The 15,810-nt window shown below is 43.3% G+C and overlaps 1 protein-coding gene across 1 annotated transcript in view; it reads right to left on the bottom strand.

Moving 5' to 3' along the window:
* Positions 1 to 14,844, bottom strand: part of LOC308281723 (zeta-sarcoglycan-like) — a gene marked incomplete at both ends in the record, with an annotated part of 572,868 nt that extends 558,024 nt beyond the window's left edge. The window contains one exon of the mRNA XM_080722001.1: positions 14,602 to 14,844. Coding sequence (XP_080578127.1) covers positions 14,602 to 14,844 — 243 coding nt within the window. The remainder of the gene's footprint in view (positions 1 to 14,601) is intronic.
* Positions 14,845 to 15,810: the final 966 nt, after the last annotated feature.

Genomic DNA, 15,810 nt, shown 5'->3' with positions numbered 1-15,810 from the left:
TTAGAAATGTGCACATACCCTCTATATTAAACTTAATGTTGGTTTGTTTACTGTTGAGTGAGAAAACAATGTTGCACATTAAGCTGATCATCTGGTGACAGGTTGAGAAACACTGCCGCACACCTCCTCCACATCTCTCTGGCCTTCTATGTTCTAACTGCAGAGCAAGGTTATTATAGTAAACTAAAACTAACGAAAAAACGAAAACTAGAATGGAAAAACATTGTCGTTAACTGAAATAAAAATAAAAACTAAGCTTTTAAAAAAAACTAAAACTAACTGAAATGGTATTGTGTGTTTAAAAAACTAACTAAAATAAACTAAAATGATAGAGAAAATCTCCTTAGTTTTCGTCTTTGTCAATTTATTTTGGATGGATGTACAATCTATTTTCATATATCTATCTTCCTCCTTCTCCCTCTAATCCTATGCTCTAACCTCGCGTCGCCAGGCTCTTCTCCCTATGTCCCTCTATGCCAGTTTACCACGCCCCTCGGACACACCAAAATACAGAACCTGGTATCATGGTGGTTTTGAAAGTTCATTTGGGATTACTTTGAATATGAATGTGTTTCAGATAAGAGTAAATGCCTTGTAGAAAATAATAATAACAAATCTAAAAGTCCATTTGAACAGCACGCATAAGAAGGCTAACCTAGCCTACCTTGACAAGGTAAAGGACACCGCCCCAGGGGAGCCAAAATACAGAACCTGGTATCATGGTGGTTTCGAAAGTTGGAAAAAAGCGTCCCATTTGGGATTACTTTGAATATGACTGTGTTTCAGATAAGAGTAAATGCCTTGTAGAAAATGATAATACGTCATGCGGTGCATTACTCAAGGGGAAAAATCCCACAAATCTAAAAGTCCATTTGAACAGCACGCATAAGAAGGCTAACCTAGCGTGCCTTGACAAGGTAAAGGACACCGCACCAGGGGAGCCTCCCTCCCCCGAGACAGATGCCAATCCTCGGCCAGGCAGCAGAAGAAGAAACCAATGACCAAAACAGTCATATATTCTGTAATTTTGTTCCTTAGGCATGGAATGATAGTGAAAATAAATTATCGCCCTTTTTGCTGGGGACCCCCTGCAACCCCCTCAAGGACCCCTGGGGGTCCTCGGAGCCCACTTTGAGAATCACTGGCTTGGTTATTAGAGTATATAAAAACCACCAGGTCAAAGAGAGAAGTTGTATGTCTCAACATTTCTGCCACTCTCCACAATATTATGTTTTGTTGATTTTTTATTAGACAATACTTTTTCCAGAGATGTTTTAATCTCACCCCTGACAAATACCTCACATTATGTAAAAGACTAAAACTAACTAATCAAAACTAAACTAAAACTAAGCATTTTCAAAAAATAAAAACGAAACGAAACTAGCAACCCCACTTTAAAAACGAATTAAAACTAAACTGTAATGGAAAACAAAACCTCAAAACTAATAAAAATAAAAACGAATGAAAACATCCAAAACTATTATAACCTTGCTGCAGAGAGACATCTTCTAAGTCCTCTCTTCACAGAGAGGAGCTTGGCTATTTTTAAACACAGCGATGACACTTTTAGGCAGAAGCTGTTGGCCAGAAGACAAAGACCAACCTATACCTCCCCAGGCCATAGTCAACAGTTTGCTAGAGCGTGTTTGTACAACCGTCCAACGTCTTTATCTCCCTCAGGAGTGTTAGGCTGGTATATTTAAAGACTGAACAAGAGAAGCAACAGCTTTGGCCCAAGGGCTATTATTATATCTATCTCCGGTGAGATCACAACCAGGGTTCGACGCGAGAATGAACGCGCATGAGTGTAAAACAGATGGAAGAAATGAGTGAACATTTTTACACAAACTCATTTGAAGCTGGAACGCATCCGTGTCTCTCTAGATTTTAACCACTTTAACAATTGTTTTTTTTGAGAAATCGTGAACATCTGTGCAAATCTTTGAATGTATATATTTTTAAAGCAAACGTTTGTAATGCAAATCTTTCTTTCTCTTGGTCCCTGGAACAAAGTATTTTCAGATGGGGATCCGTGGCCAAATACATATCATTCTAGGGGGTCCTTGACATGAAAATGTTGAGCACCACTGACATAGAAACATATGTTTTTTTTTTTTTTTTTTTTTTTTTTTTAGAGGAAACCTTTAGGATTTAGAAGACATTTCTAAGTATTTTTCATGCCTTGGTGGGTTTTAATATTTCTATTTTCCCCACAACAACCAGAGAAGAAAACCCTAGGCTAGGGCATTGGGGTTTAATTTCCAGTCCATGGCTGGCGTGAGCAAAGAGCTCCTCTGAGGCACTGCGTGGATGGCTACGGACCAAAACATCATCAGTGGAATTGCCAAATAAAAATAAGCCAAACCCTTTTTTCCCCGCTGTGCTTGACAGAACAGACCTCTCTGCTGTAGTACCTGCCCCACAGCCGGGGCTGGGAGGTCTGTGATAAGCTGCGGGAGGTCACAACCAACAGAGCAGCATGCAGGCCCTGACCATGATACCAACAGAGCAGCATGCAGGCCCTGACCACCATGATACCAACAGTGGATTGTCAGTGGATTTGCCTGTGAGTCTTTCCAGCAAGATGAACCCCCACAGCGTAAGGATACCACCGGGCACGTGCACACATAGAAGGGCTTGAGCCCCTGCCCTTGTACCCATCTGTAGAAGTGCCCTCTCCAGACCATGAATGTCGCACTTACTAGTTTAAAAGAAACAAGTATTAGAGTCTGGTTGCCAACCACACTAATGAAAATGCCCCCCCTTTCCATTGAATGCAGCATTCAAGATAATTTCCGTTTCCAAACTTTCATTATTTTGTGTTGATAGAATCGCATCCCTAAGTATTGGCTTGAATCTTGATTATACTTAGTTGTGTGTGGCAGATTTTTTTGCACTGTTTTTTTTATTTTTTATTTTTCTCCTGACCATAATTATCTACTGCATAGTACTGTTTCTATCCGTCTGTCATTCAGTGTTATATGAGATACTTCAATGGTTTCCTGTGTAAATAAGCCAAGTGCTTTCCTAGGATCTCCTTTTAGTTGACCTTGTACCAGTGAACTGTACCGTCGTGAAACTGTACTTTTTTCTATATCCAAACTTCTAATAAAGACTTCAATCAATCAATCAATCAAGCACCAAAAATAGTCAATCTCCAAGCTCACAACGTGTCACAGTGCAACGCATTGTGAGCTTGTAGATCGGCTCTTGCTGCTATTTTTGTATCACAAAATTTTGAAAAATGCCCTTTTAGAAATGTCACTCCCTGTCCCTAACATTCTCTGCATGTCCCTAGATACCACGGTGGTGCCGGTGCCCCCCCCCCCCCCCCCCCCTCCCTCTTCATTTATCCATCACCCATCCATCAATCCATCCATCCATCCATCCATCCATCCATCCATCCATCCATCCATCCATCCATCCATCAATCCATCCATCCATCCATCGAACAACTCTGGCCCGTATCTCTCACTCCCACCCTGGCTGAACTATAGCTGAGAGCTTTGAACAACATTTTTTAAGCCAGCCATATCACAACCGACTTGAGAGGCTCCAGGCAGTTTTGGAAGCAGAGCAGACAGATCAGCCACTCTTCTCAATTACTGGATCGATTATGGAGCATCTATATCTTTTTATATTTGAAAAAGGGGGATATTTATATCAACCAATCCATTAAGCATTATTTTATACTTGAAAACAACCAATCTACAAGCTCACTTTCTCTAGGAATCTATTGTGCCAACTGCGACAACGACAAGTTTGTGCCGTATTTAGACGCGCTGACGACCTGGGGGTTGCTAATCGCCCTTAGGCGTCTTACTGGTATATATTGTACTGTAGCTATGTGTACTAAAATGCAGCTATGTATAGAAATAGCAGAGTCCCTCACAATAATAAGTGGCTGCAGTGGTGGGCAGTAAAGTGAACTTTCTAAAGTGTAGCATAATACGTAAAAAAAAATAAGAAAGAAGTCGGTCTGGCAATAAAAAACTACGAAGGGAATATGGGTTAAATCATCTCAGTAAACTTCAGTGTTTGTATCACTTTGTGTGGAGTTCAGAGGTCTTATGGCCCGTGGACACACAGCAGAAAGACAAACACGGCCGTGGACTATACAGACTACAGCACACACACTGCAGCAGCCTCTCCGCTCCACTCCCCTCGGCTCGCCGCTGGTCCTGCCTAACAAGTCATCTGTGAGCGGCTCGTTGCGCGGGCGGAGGATGTCTTTGACCTCTCTGGTGATTATAGACAGACAACTCATCAGAGTTGGACAAACAAAACAATGTTTCCTCATCGCCAAACAGCAGCAGAACAACAACAATAGGGCTGTGTTGGTCCACAATATTGCTTTTTATATCCATCCATAGCTATTAGAGAAAAGAGATGCACCGAGATGGAAGTTCTTGGCCGATACGATACCGATGTTTAAGATAACAATTTATCCAATAGCCGATACTGATACCGATATTTGTTTATTTAGTTTTTCTGGTGTTATTTCCCCTTTTGGGACAGGGAAACAAAAGAAAATCTACATTATAAGTACCAAATAAAGCTTGGTACTGTATGCTGCAAATAACCAACACACCAAGCCAGCGCAAAATGTATGCTTATCAACAACAGATAAATATTGCCTATACGGTTAATGGAAAACATTGGCTGATATCGTTGTGTAGCCGATATATTGGCGCATCCCTAATAGCTGTACTGCTCTACAATGCCAAAGTGCAGCAGCTGCGAAAAAAAGATCACTGATAAATGGTTTTCAAAGTCTTTCAACTGGTCATCCAAATGATATATCGCATCTAACTAATTCTGTTCTTGAGGTAATTGTTCATCCCTGCACCACACAGACTAGTTTGACATTTGAGATACAAAAATAAGTCGGTGTGTCCAAAACTGTGCTACTTTGCATGTATTCCGGTGCTAGTGTTTTCGCATTTTGACTCAAGCATGAAGGTCGATTACTTGTAACGGATTATTTCTACATTGTGGTGCTGCCAAAAGTCCAACATGTGAGTACTTTCTTTCCTCACCACTGACTGATGTGAACACGTGGACTTGCAGGACACGCGTCAACGTGGTGCTTTCAGAGTGTCAGAGGCTTAATGGTAACACAGTATTACAGAAGATCTTCAAGCACTGAAGCGGCGGGTTGAAATGCATGAAGAGTGTGAAAGCATGGCGGTCTCTCTGCGATTGCACGGGAAGGAAGAGATGCTGTGACACATGACAAGATGGATTATGGAGCGACATCACACGCAGGCCAGCTGAGAAATTAGGATGACACAAGCGCCCACACACATGCTTGCAGACCCACCCACCCGCAGACGCATGCACACAAGCAGGCGGGTAGGCAGGCAGGCACGGCATGGACGCGCTGCAGCGAGGGATGGGACGATATGAAAATTTCATATCACGATTATTGTGACAAAAGAAATCGCAATTTACGATATTATCACAATAATCAAAATCCATTATCCTGGGGCGGAACATTTGCCAAAAAATAGCAGATCTACAATCTATCTTGTAGATCGGCTATTTTTTGGTAAAGACATTTGATAGAGTGTGAAAAGATGACTGTATCAAGTACTTATATTATAAGTAACTTTTACCAATAGAGGGATTAACACAATTACTGCTGCAGGGTATGAAGGGTTAACTTTTCTTTGACGCCACGCAGATCCGCCCATTAGCACACGCTGTTATTGTGAAAGGCCTGGCTGGAATGTGTGTACACACACGGACTGGTCAATGACATCAACGATTACGTCATCTAGTCACATGACATGTGTCATGTGACAGTGTGTCATGGCGGCCGCCAGGCTTGCCTTGTTATTGCTATTTGGAGCTGTGCTTTGGGATTAAAAGTCGTATTTGGAGTAAATGAAGTCTCTTTATGGGCCTCTCCATTGACTTAACATGGAGGAGCTTCACTTCGCGTGCACGCCCAAAGTGCATTTTAAACAAATCGCGGACATTACCGATGCGGCCGCGACCGGAGCGACATACTGTAAGTATTATTACATTTACTGTAAATACAGTAAGATTGACGGTGAGCGCTGTCAATGGCGTCGTGTAGTCACCGATTTTAATGACGGTGAGGATCGTCAACAGCAGCAGAACAGTTAAGTGGTACAGGATATGCAGCTCTGCAAATAAAAGGTGAATTGTTCCCAGTGCATGACGGAGGACGATATCACGATAAATTAATCTCCACGATACGATTGTCATGAGTGTTTTTATTATAGGGGCGGCATAGCTCAGGGGTAGAGAAACCGTTATTAGAGCACAAAGGGTTCCCAGTTCGAATCCGGGCTCCCCCTGAGTTAATGTTGAAGAGTCCTTGAGCAAGACTCTGAACCCCTAGTTGCTCCCGGTGAGCAGGTTGGTGCCTTGCATGGTTTCCTCTGCCACCGGTGTATGAATGTGTGTGTGAATGGGTGAATGTAATGCACAATCTATGTAAAGCGCCTTTGATAAAAGCGCTATATAAATGCACCATTTATCACGATAAACGATAATGTCGCGTATCGTCCCATCCCTAAACCCCACATCCACGTGCACTCGCTCACACACGGTCACACGCACAAACCAAGGTCTGAGCCAAACCAGGAATTAAGCAGGCTGATTGGTGAGTGACAAGTGAAATTGAATTTCACTCTGGAAAAAGCTCAAAGGACTTGGAAGAGAGCCACGCACATGCGCGTGCACGCTACACCATGCATGAGCAATCGCTGAAACACTCACTTTCACTCACACACACACACACACACACACACACACACACACACACACACACACACACACACACACACACACACACACATGCACACGCACAAACAATTGGATCCTGCGAAGTCCCTCCTCTCCAGCGAGGCTCATAAAGTCGTGGATGTGCTTTTCGGCAGGCGGCGTCATAAACAAAACACAAAGCTTCCAAAAGCCTTCATTATTAAACGGCTTATCCGTGAGTTGACTGGCAACATAAACAATGGGCAGAACAGAGTCAGTGGTGTGCATGCGCGCACGTGTGTCTGTGTGTGCGTGTGTTGTAACTACCATTGTCAATGTAGTACAGTATAGGTGCTGTGGAAGCATTTGCAACATCTGTGGACTAGATCAGGGGAATTCAACGTTTTCAGGCCAAGGACCCCTTAGTTGAGAGAGAGATGAAGCAGGGACCCCCACAACCTTTCCATAGATTCCATATAGTTTCATATTTTGACAGCAAAATCATCAGTGTATTTTGGATTCATGTCAATTTGTGTTTTCAGATATTTAACCACTTGAACCGTCAATACTTAATAAACTTGACCTTTCACACTGTACTTAGTCTGCTCTTTTTTCCCTCTACAAAACCTCTTTACCAAAAATAGCAGATATACTTGTAGATCAGCTATTTTTGGCGTTCTCCGAATATGTTTCTGAGGTTCTCCGAATATGGACGCTAGGGTTCAAGTGGTTAATGTAACACAGGAGAAAGAAAAAAGATTTCTATCACACAAAGATTTGGAGGACCCCCTGTAGGAACTCTGAAGACCCCCTAGGGGTCCCGGGCCCCCTGTTGAAGACCCCTGGACTAGATTGTAGCTTGCATACAAGAAGGCACTATATTCACCACCAGTGGAATCTACCAACAGCCGATGCTACCTGACGGCTCCTCCCGTGAACAGCTACCGGGAAGAGAGGCAATAAACCCGCGGCCTTCCAGCGATATGACGGAGAGATTCGACAATAGAGACGCCCAAAGACGAGACAGAAAGGCAGGCAGTCTCTACTGCCATATTATGCCCGAGCTGCATTGTTAAACTGTGTGTGCGCGCGTGCATGCGTGCGTGCGTGCGTGCGTGCGTGCGTGCGTGCGTGCCCTGTGGTCATATGACCCATTTTCTAGCCGACTAAACCTCCAGTCAACCAACACTATAACTAGAATTTGAGTCGATGATAAAAGTTTGCATGTGGAGTCTCGTATAATATGTTTTTATCGCGTACCCCCAAACGGGGATCAAGTTACCCTATTGCACGCTGGGAGGAAAGATCACGACACATGTTAACCAATCACAGAGGTCCCCCGGTGTGCATCATCATCTGCACCACCCCCCTTCCTCCTTCCCCCATCTTAATAATAGAAATAAAACACACAGAAGATGTCGTCTCAGTCAGAAACGTCACAGATGTGTCATTTCAAAACTTCACACGTCCTGCCATTGGCAAGACAGTATAGATTCTCAAGGGATTTGCAGAACTTTGAGCTTGTAGATCAGCTATTTTTTCAATTTGTATGACCTTCTCTGACCTCCGAGTTTAAAACTACCTATGAAGGTGGATTCTGCTTTTCAATGGGAATAGAGTGGCTTCTTGCCATTTCCGAGTTTCTGCAAAAATACGCTCCATTCTCCATAAAAATTAGAAAGGCAAAACAGGGAAAGAAACCTGTGGAAAAAATGCATTTGCATTTAAAATGTTCTGGAAAAGAGCAGTAAATACTAAAGAGTTGAAACGACACATCTGTATGTTCAAAAACTAGATGTGTGCAAAGCTCAACGGCAATTCAGAAGCACTGTGTGTGTTGTTATATAGGAGCTAATAATGTCTACAATAACTATCTTCTTTTCTTTTTGAATGCTCTCTCCTTGAACATAATACATGTCTGACCGTGTGCTGTACATCATGAACAATCCAACTCTCTAGGGTCTGCCTTGACGTCAAGCTATGCAATTTGAGAACACTACTCTTTTTTTCTAAATCATAGTGATGTTAATCTGATTGCTGTAAGACCAATTATTTATCTTTTGAACCTATATACACTGAACCTAACCTAACTGCTCCCGGGGAGCAGGCTGGTGCCTTAAATGGTTTCTTCATTCCTGCAGTGTGTGAATGGGTGTGTGCAGTGGTGGAAAAAGTACTCAAAATGTTTTACCTAACTAAAAGTATCAATAATAATTCAATATAGAAATACTCTGTTACAAGTAAAAGTCCGGAATTCAAAATGCATTGAGTAAAAGTACGAAAGTATTGACATCAAACTATACTTAAAGTACCAAAAGTAAAAATGCAAAATGTTTGAAAATAGCTGATCTACAAGCTCACAACGCGTCGCATTGTGACACGTTGTGAGCTTGTAGATCGGCTATTTTCAAATAGCCTAGGTATAAAACAGGGCTAAAGTGGATTAATGTATGTTTTATAATCGCTTATATCTGCAAAGTAGCTAGTTACTCAGTAACAATTGTAGTGGAGTAAAAGTACAATATTTGGATCCGAGATGTCGTGGAGTAGAAGTAAAAGTATTGACATTTTTAAATACTCAAGTAAATTACAAATACCTCAAAATTGTACTTAAGTACAGTATAAGTAAATGTACTTGTTTACTTTACACCACTGGGTGTGTGAATGGGTGAATGTGAAGTACATTGTAATGCCCGAGTACACGCGCACAACTGTATTTTGAAATGATGTAGATTTCATATTGACAATTCGGCTGCCATTGTGTCATAAATAATGTCTATTAATATTGCAGTGTATCTTTCCCATTGTTTTTTTTTTACCTGGTATGTGGCGGCGGTGTGCACGCCCTTTTCACATTGGCCTATTATAGCGCCACCAGGAGGCCACAATACCCTTCCTGACCTGGTGGAGACCTGTGCTCTGAAGAGCACTTCTTCTAGTTATTAGTTTGTGTTTAGTTTGTTTAATAGACAAAACATTCACTTTATTATTCTGGAGTGCTTTTTCCTCTTTTTTTCCCCCTTCTCTTTTTGTCAACTTGAGGCAAACAGGATGTTTCATTCCATCTTGATATCCATTACAGATAATAGTGCATTACTGTAATGATTAGTCTAATCAGAATGATTGACAGGAGAGATGATCAAAGGAGCAGAGTTTGTACCATTACGGTTTAAACTTGGACAGAAGTATGGGTAGAGTTTCTCAGTGAAGGTGCAGCCAGTGAAAGAGTAGAGTTGAACATTGGCCTCCACATCATAAAAGGAGACCAGACCCTCCTCATAATCCACAAACACTCCCACTTTCTGGAGCTCCTCTCTTACAGGGAGGAGGACATCAGGGGCAGGACCAACAAGAGCCTTGTACTCATTTCCCTTCCTCAACCATACAGTCCAGTAACCATTGTTGGGCCTCGGATAGACATTTCCCTTCCTGTTGATGGACTCTCTGGCCACTCCTACTGTCCAGTCAGTCTTCCCTCCAACCTGAACCTCATAGTAAAACCTTCCTGAGGAGAAGCTTTGTTTTCCTAATTCACAAGCGCTGTAAGAGAATCTCTCTTTGTTGTCTGGGAGATTCTTCCGTATGATTCCTTCATTCACCTGTTTTCCATCCTCAGACAGGATGAGGTTGGGATGTGCTGTATCAGGATCTAGAGTCACATCCACTAAATACTGACGTATCCTCCTCAGCTCAACACCACACAATGCACACATCATCTTCTTCATCTCTTGACTGAGTTTGTTCTCCAGCTGAGCCACAGCTGTCCTCACAGTCCCCACATGTGAAGACAGTTGGACATTGACCTTTGTCCAGTCCTTGAAGGGTGGAGGGGTGTTGATGGATGTGAACTTCTGGAGGTGGTCTTCAGTGTGTGAGAGCTGCGTCAGCTCAGAGCTTCTCTTCTCCAACTGAGCGATTTCCTGCTGAAGCTCTTTAATAAAGCCTTCGGCCCGTTTCTCTGCTGTTTTCTGCTTCTCTTCAATCACATCCATGAGCTCAGCCTGGCTTCTCTGAATACAGCTGATCAGAGCAGTGAAGACCTGCACACTGGCCTGGGTCTCTGTGTCTGCATCCTTCTTGCTGAGCTCTACCGAGTGTTGGACCTCCTGGATCTTCACGCGTCTGTCCTGGATCATCTGCTGGATTTCAGCCTCAGTCTTTCTGTCATATTCTTCTTTCAGCTTCTGACTCCTGAACTGTTGGACCGTCTCAGAAAGTATTGACAGATACTTTTGGTCTCATATTGAAGGTTTCGCCACACAGTGGACACTGACACACACCACTGGTGTCCCAGTAATGTGTGATACAGCTTCTGCAGAAGGTGTGTCCACACGGAGTGCAGATTGGATCGGTGAACACATCCTGACAGATAGAACACAGGAACTGCTCGTCAGAAAGGATAACACTGGAAGACTTCATTTCTACACACTGACGCTAACTGGAACGATTATAAAACACCTGATTACCAGATTATACGTCCGGTGATGTCCAAGCCTCTCACGCAGTGTGGAATAAGCTTTTAAGTATAGCTCCTCACATCACAAGTCATCAAATATGACGTTGGTTTTGCCCAAATGTGGAGTTCCACGTGCATGGCTTCAGTCCAGCCTACGGGTACTCGGATTGTAAACACGGGGTAACCATGACGACGATGAAGTATTAAAATAAGTTCAGTGTTAAGTGTTTATCCATACTAATCCATTGAGTCCTGTTAATGTATCCATTTGAAACCAAGCGCAAATGGAGTGCACACATGGAACCCAAATGAACCCTTAAGGATACATGCATGTGTATGTGTATTGTGATCCCATTCGCACGCACACACACACACACACACACACACACACACACACACACACACACACACACACACACACACACACACACACACACACACACACACACACACACACACACACACACACTCATATTATGTGTGCCACGTGCATATATACAGTACAAGTCCCTAGTGGCCCATGGTGGCAGTGCACCCTGGTCCTCTCCGGTCTCATCTGTGGCGCTGATTAAAGCTCTGGTCTGCATGCAGACATCTCTGCAAGCACTGAAGCAGCCACACACACACACACACACACACACACACACACACACACACACACACACACACACACACACACACACACACACACACACACACACACACACACATAGACAAATCCTCCTGAGAACCAGCATAATATAGAACACAGAGAGATCTCTGGGGTTCTCTCTCTCTCTCTCTCTCTCTCTCTCTCTCTCTCTCTCTCTCTCTCTCTCTCTCTCTCTCTCTCTCTCTCTCTCTCTCTCTCTCTCTCTCTCTCTCTCTCTCTTTACTCGCTCTTGTCTGGCCCATTCTCTCTCCGTCCATCCATCCGTGTGTGTGTGTGTGTGTGTGTGTGTGTGTGTGTGTGTGTGTGTGTGTGTGTGTGTGTGTGTGTGTGTGCGTGTCCTTTGATCTCCCAGGATCTGTTGAAGATAAGCAGAGCTAAGCCTGTCCCCTCTTCAGAATATCAAACAGGCCTGCATGTCTCTGGACTTTACTGTACAGGAAGATAAAAGCTACTGAACTCCAGCTCTGAATACATATCATATAGGCTATGTATACGTATATACATACACAGGCATGCGCACACATATACATGAAAGGGGGCTTGAGCCCCTGCCCTTTTATCCGTCTGTAAAAAAGTGCCCCCTCCAGACCATGAATGCAGTTTTTACTAAAGAAAGAAATGCCCTCTTTCCATGCCATACTTGAAGGCAGCACATTGCCTTGTCCAAACTCTCCTGAACTTGAATGCATGTTGAAAGAATTGCCCTCACTGTGTAGAAATCCATGCCGTCACGCCACATCTCATTGCCTTTATTATGCTTAGTTGAAGTGATGTGATGATCAAGTACTGAAAATAGCTGACCTCCAAGCTCGCGCTGCGACGCGTTGGGAGGTACTGAAAATGAGCTTGGAGGTCTGCTATTTTCAATATTTTCACCAAAGGGCCCTTTTAGACATTTCAGACCCTGCCTCTCTAACATTCTCTGCACGTCCCTGTACATACATACTGTGTGTCTGTGTGTGTGTGTGTGTGTGTGTGTGTGTGTGTGTGTGTGTGTGTGTGTGTGTGTGTGTGTGTCACTTTTCAAAACTAATTAAACATTTTCCTTCATTCTTTCTGCTTTCATTGGTGTGTAGTGTGTTTTTTCCAGGTTGTTTCCGCTGAAGGAAGGGACTGCATGAATTTCCCCCGAGAGGCAAACCCAGTCTGAACTAATCTCGTGTTATTTTCCTCCTCCTCTTTTTCTGGTAGATATTAAGGTCTTCTAGGTTTTTTTTGCCGCTGCTTAACATTTGATTGATCTGGAACTAATTATGAAGTAGTAGACACATGCTATAAGGACACCAGAGAGAGAGAGAGAGAGAGAGAGAGAGAGAGAGAGAGAGGAGAGAGAGAGAGAGAGAGAGAGAGAGAGAGAGAGAGAGAGAGTACATGCGAACTCTTCAATTCAAATAAAGCTTAAAGTTAGCCCTATCAACGACGAAAACTCCACAACAAAAACTCTCCACGTTGAGACAGCAACTGCAAGGCCAATACAAGTTCTCAAATTCTCTCAAATTCTGCCCGAACCCGACCATACCCGACCGACACGACATTTAGGGCCGAGTAAAGCTGTTTGCACACTGCACTGCGTGTTTTCGTTGCGTTTTGGAAATCCGAAATCCAGAGGCCAGGGAGAGAGAGAGAGGAAAGAGAGAGAGAGCAAGGGACTCAGTGCAACAGCTGCGAAAATCGGAAGAAAATCAACCCTGGTCCGAAAATAAATACGAAACGGACGGCAGTGTGCAAACGTGATTGACATAAGTTGAGGTTGATTTTTTTATTTGCACGCTCCGAAATTCACTCCGATATTCGGCCCGAAAAACGCAGCAGTGTGCAAAGACCTTAAGGGCCTAAAATGTATGCTAATTAGTATTTTTTTTATTATTATTATTATTTTATTACTTTTACTCAGTGATACTTAGTCGGGCCAGGCCGGGCCCCGGGCATGCCCAGTTAGGGCTGAGGCCTTCATTTTCAGGCCCGTGGAGAACTCTAATACAAGAGTACAGTACAATTACAATTTAAACTGTAGGAGTCTAGCAGGAGCTCTTATCCATCAGCCAGGTAAATGATCACATGCAGAATGCAGAGAGACAGTGTAGTGCTTCAATTAACTATATAGGATCCCAGGAAAGCCAAGCACCTAGCATCAGTCTATAAGCGATAATACACTATCAAAATAACAAGCTGTATGATGAAACTAAAGGATACCAGGTAAACAATTAACAAAGTATCTTGTTAAATAGCATACTAACGTACTAAATTACATTATTAACATTATGGTCAAGAAAAGACAAGCAACCGAAACTAAAACCACCACGGTGGGAGTCAACACAGTGCAGAGCCAGGAGAGGAAAGAGGCACACCACCAACATAGACACACTGTGGTGTGACAGCGCAACTATAACAACACTGTTGAACAGCTATTGATGGCACTAACACTGAATTAACACAGACGTATGCCATTACACTACTCTAAAGCTTGATAAAGATACCAAGGATTCGTCAGTGATGTCACTGTCACGCAACACAGGAGTAACCAGTCGCGGGTGCAGTTTCTCCATATTATGCTCGTCGCTCGTGTGTACAATCCTGGTGACGCCAGGTTAGAGCCTCACGTTGCCTGTGCATACTTCTGGTGGTCCCGCAGCCCTTGCGCTTGGTGTTGCACTCTGAAAATATTTTCAGCATGCATCCAAGTGTAAAATCATGCATTGCAAAACCATCAAGGCCCGCCAAAAAACTATACATGCTGCGCTGGGCAGCTCCTTACCGGGGTGAAGTTCATGACCTTGAGGATCCAGATGGTCAGCGCCAGGTTGACGATCATGGTGACCAGCAGCAGCAGGATGAAGAAGTAGAGGCACCTCTTCCTCCAGCCGTAGATGCCCACGGCGGCGGGGTAGCCCCCCACGCCGGGGTACCCCCCGCCCACGGGGGCACCGCCGCACACCGACGGAGCACGCTGGTGCAGCGGGTTGGGCTGGGCCGCCAGGATGTACTGCTCCTGGGTCATCTGGGGACGAGAGAGGTAGAGAGAGAGGGGAGAGAGGGGGAGAGAGACAGAGAGATAGAGATTACAACAGGGTTTCCCAACCAGGAGTGGGTCGGCAGCCATTCGTGGGACATGCAATGCAACCATTTGCATGGGTCATGAGTAAATATACCCCATTTTTACATTTCCTATGTCTTCCATTGAAAATGAAATAGTGAAAATAGAATTATACATTCAACTCTTCATTTCTTTCGTCGTTCATTTCTCCCTCTCCCTCCATTGATTTGTTTCAACATCTTTATTGATGGTAAAATTGCATCAATACAACAAATTGCACTGTATACCGTAGTATCAATAAAGTTAGAAAAGCCCAAAAAATATATTAAAAAAAAAACACACAACAATGACAACAGCTTGTTACTATGCTGTGCCATGCCAGTTTTTGTTTGGACAGAGCCCGTTGGTGTCAAAGGACAAGACCTTTGATCAACATTGTTTTGACTTCAGATATTGCACACAACAAAACAAATATATAAAATAATAAAAAGTGCAGACAGACAATCTACTAATACTCCAGTTTGAAGCAAAATGCAGCACAATTCATCCAACCATGTGTTTTTCTTTCTTTTTTTAAACTGGTATTTGGGTTTCTCCAGATACAGTACAAGCACATTTCACACTAAATTAAGTTCCTCGCTCTCCGTGTTATGATTAGATATCTTGATTTCCTTTTGTCTCTGTGAATGTGTAAACTCTTTGCTAGAATCATGCTCGGGGCCATAACTGTACTGTAACATGATGATAATGTACGTGCCGTTGTAAAACACATTCTGACAGCGTGGTGTTTTTGTCTTTCCCCGCGGGATTAGATTTGGGCTGTAAAGGAATGCCAGATAGGCTTTGATGTTATGTCACACATGTTCATGTCTAACAGCAGGTCACACTACAAACGGAGGAAAAGCAGGGGACGATCGTTTGTGATACGAT

Source organism: Nannobrachium achirus, assembly GCF_963921795.1.
Source record: "Nannobrachium achirus genome assembly, chromosome: 3".
NCBI classification, from domain to species: domain Eukaryota; kingdom Metazoa; phylum Chordata; class Actinopteri; order Myctophiformes; family Myctophidae; genus Nannobrachium; species Nannobrachium achirus.
Note: the sequence above shows the minus strand (reverse complement) of the source record. Positions and strands in the feature narration are given on the sequence as shown.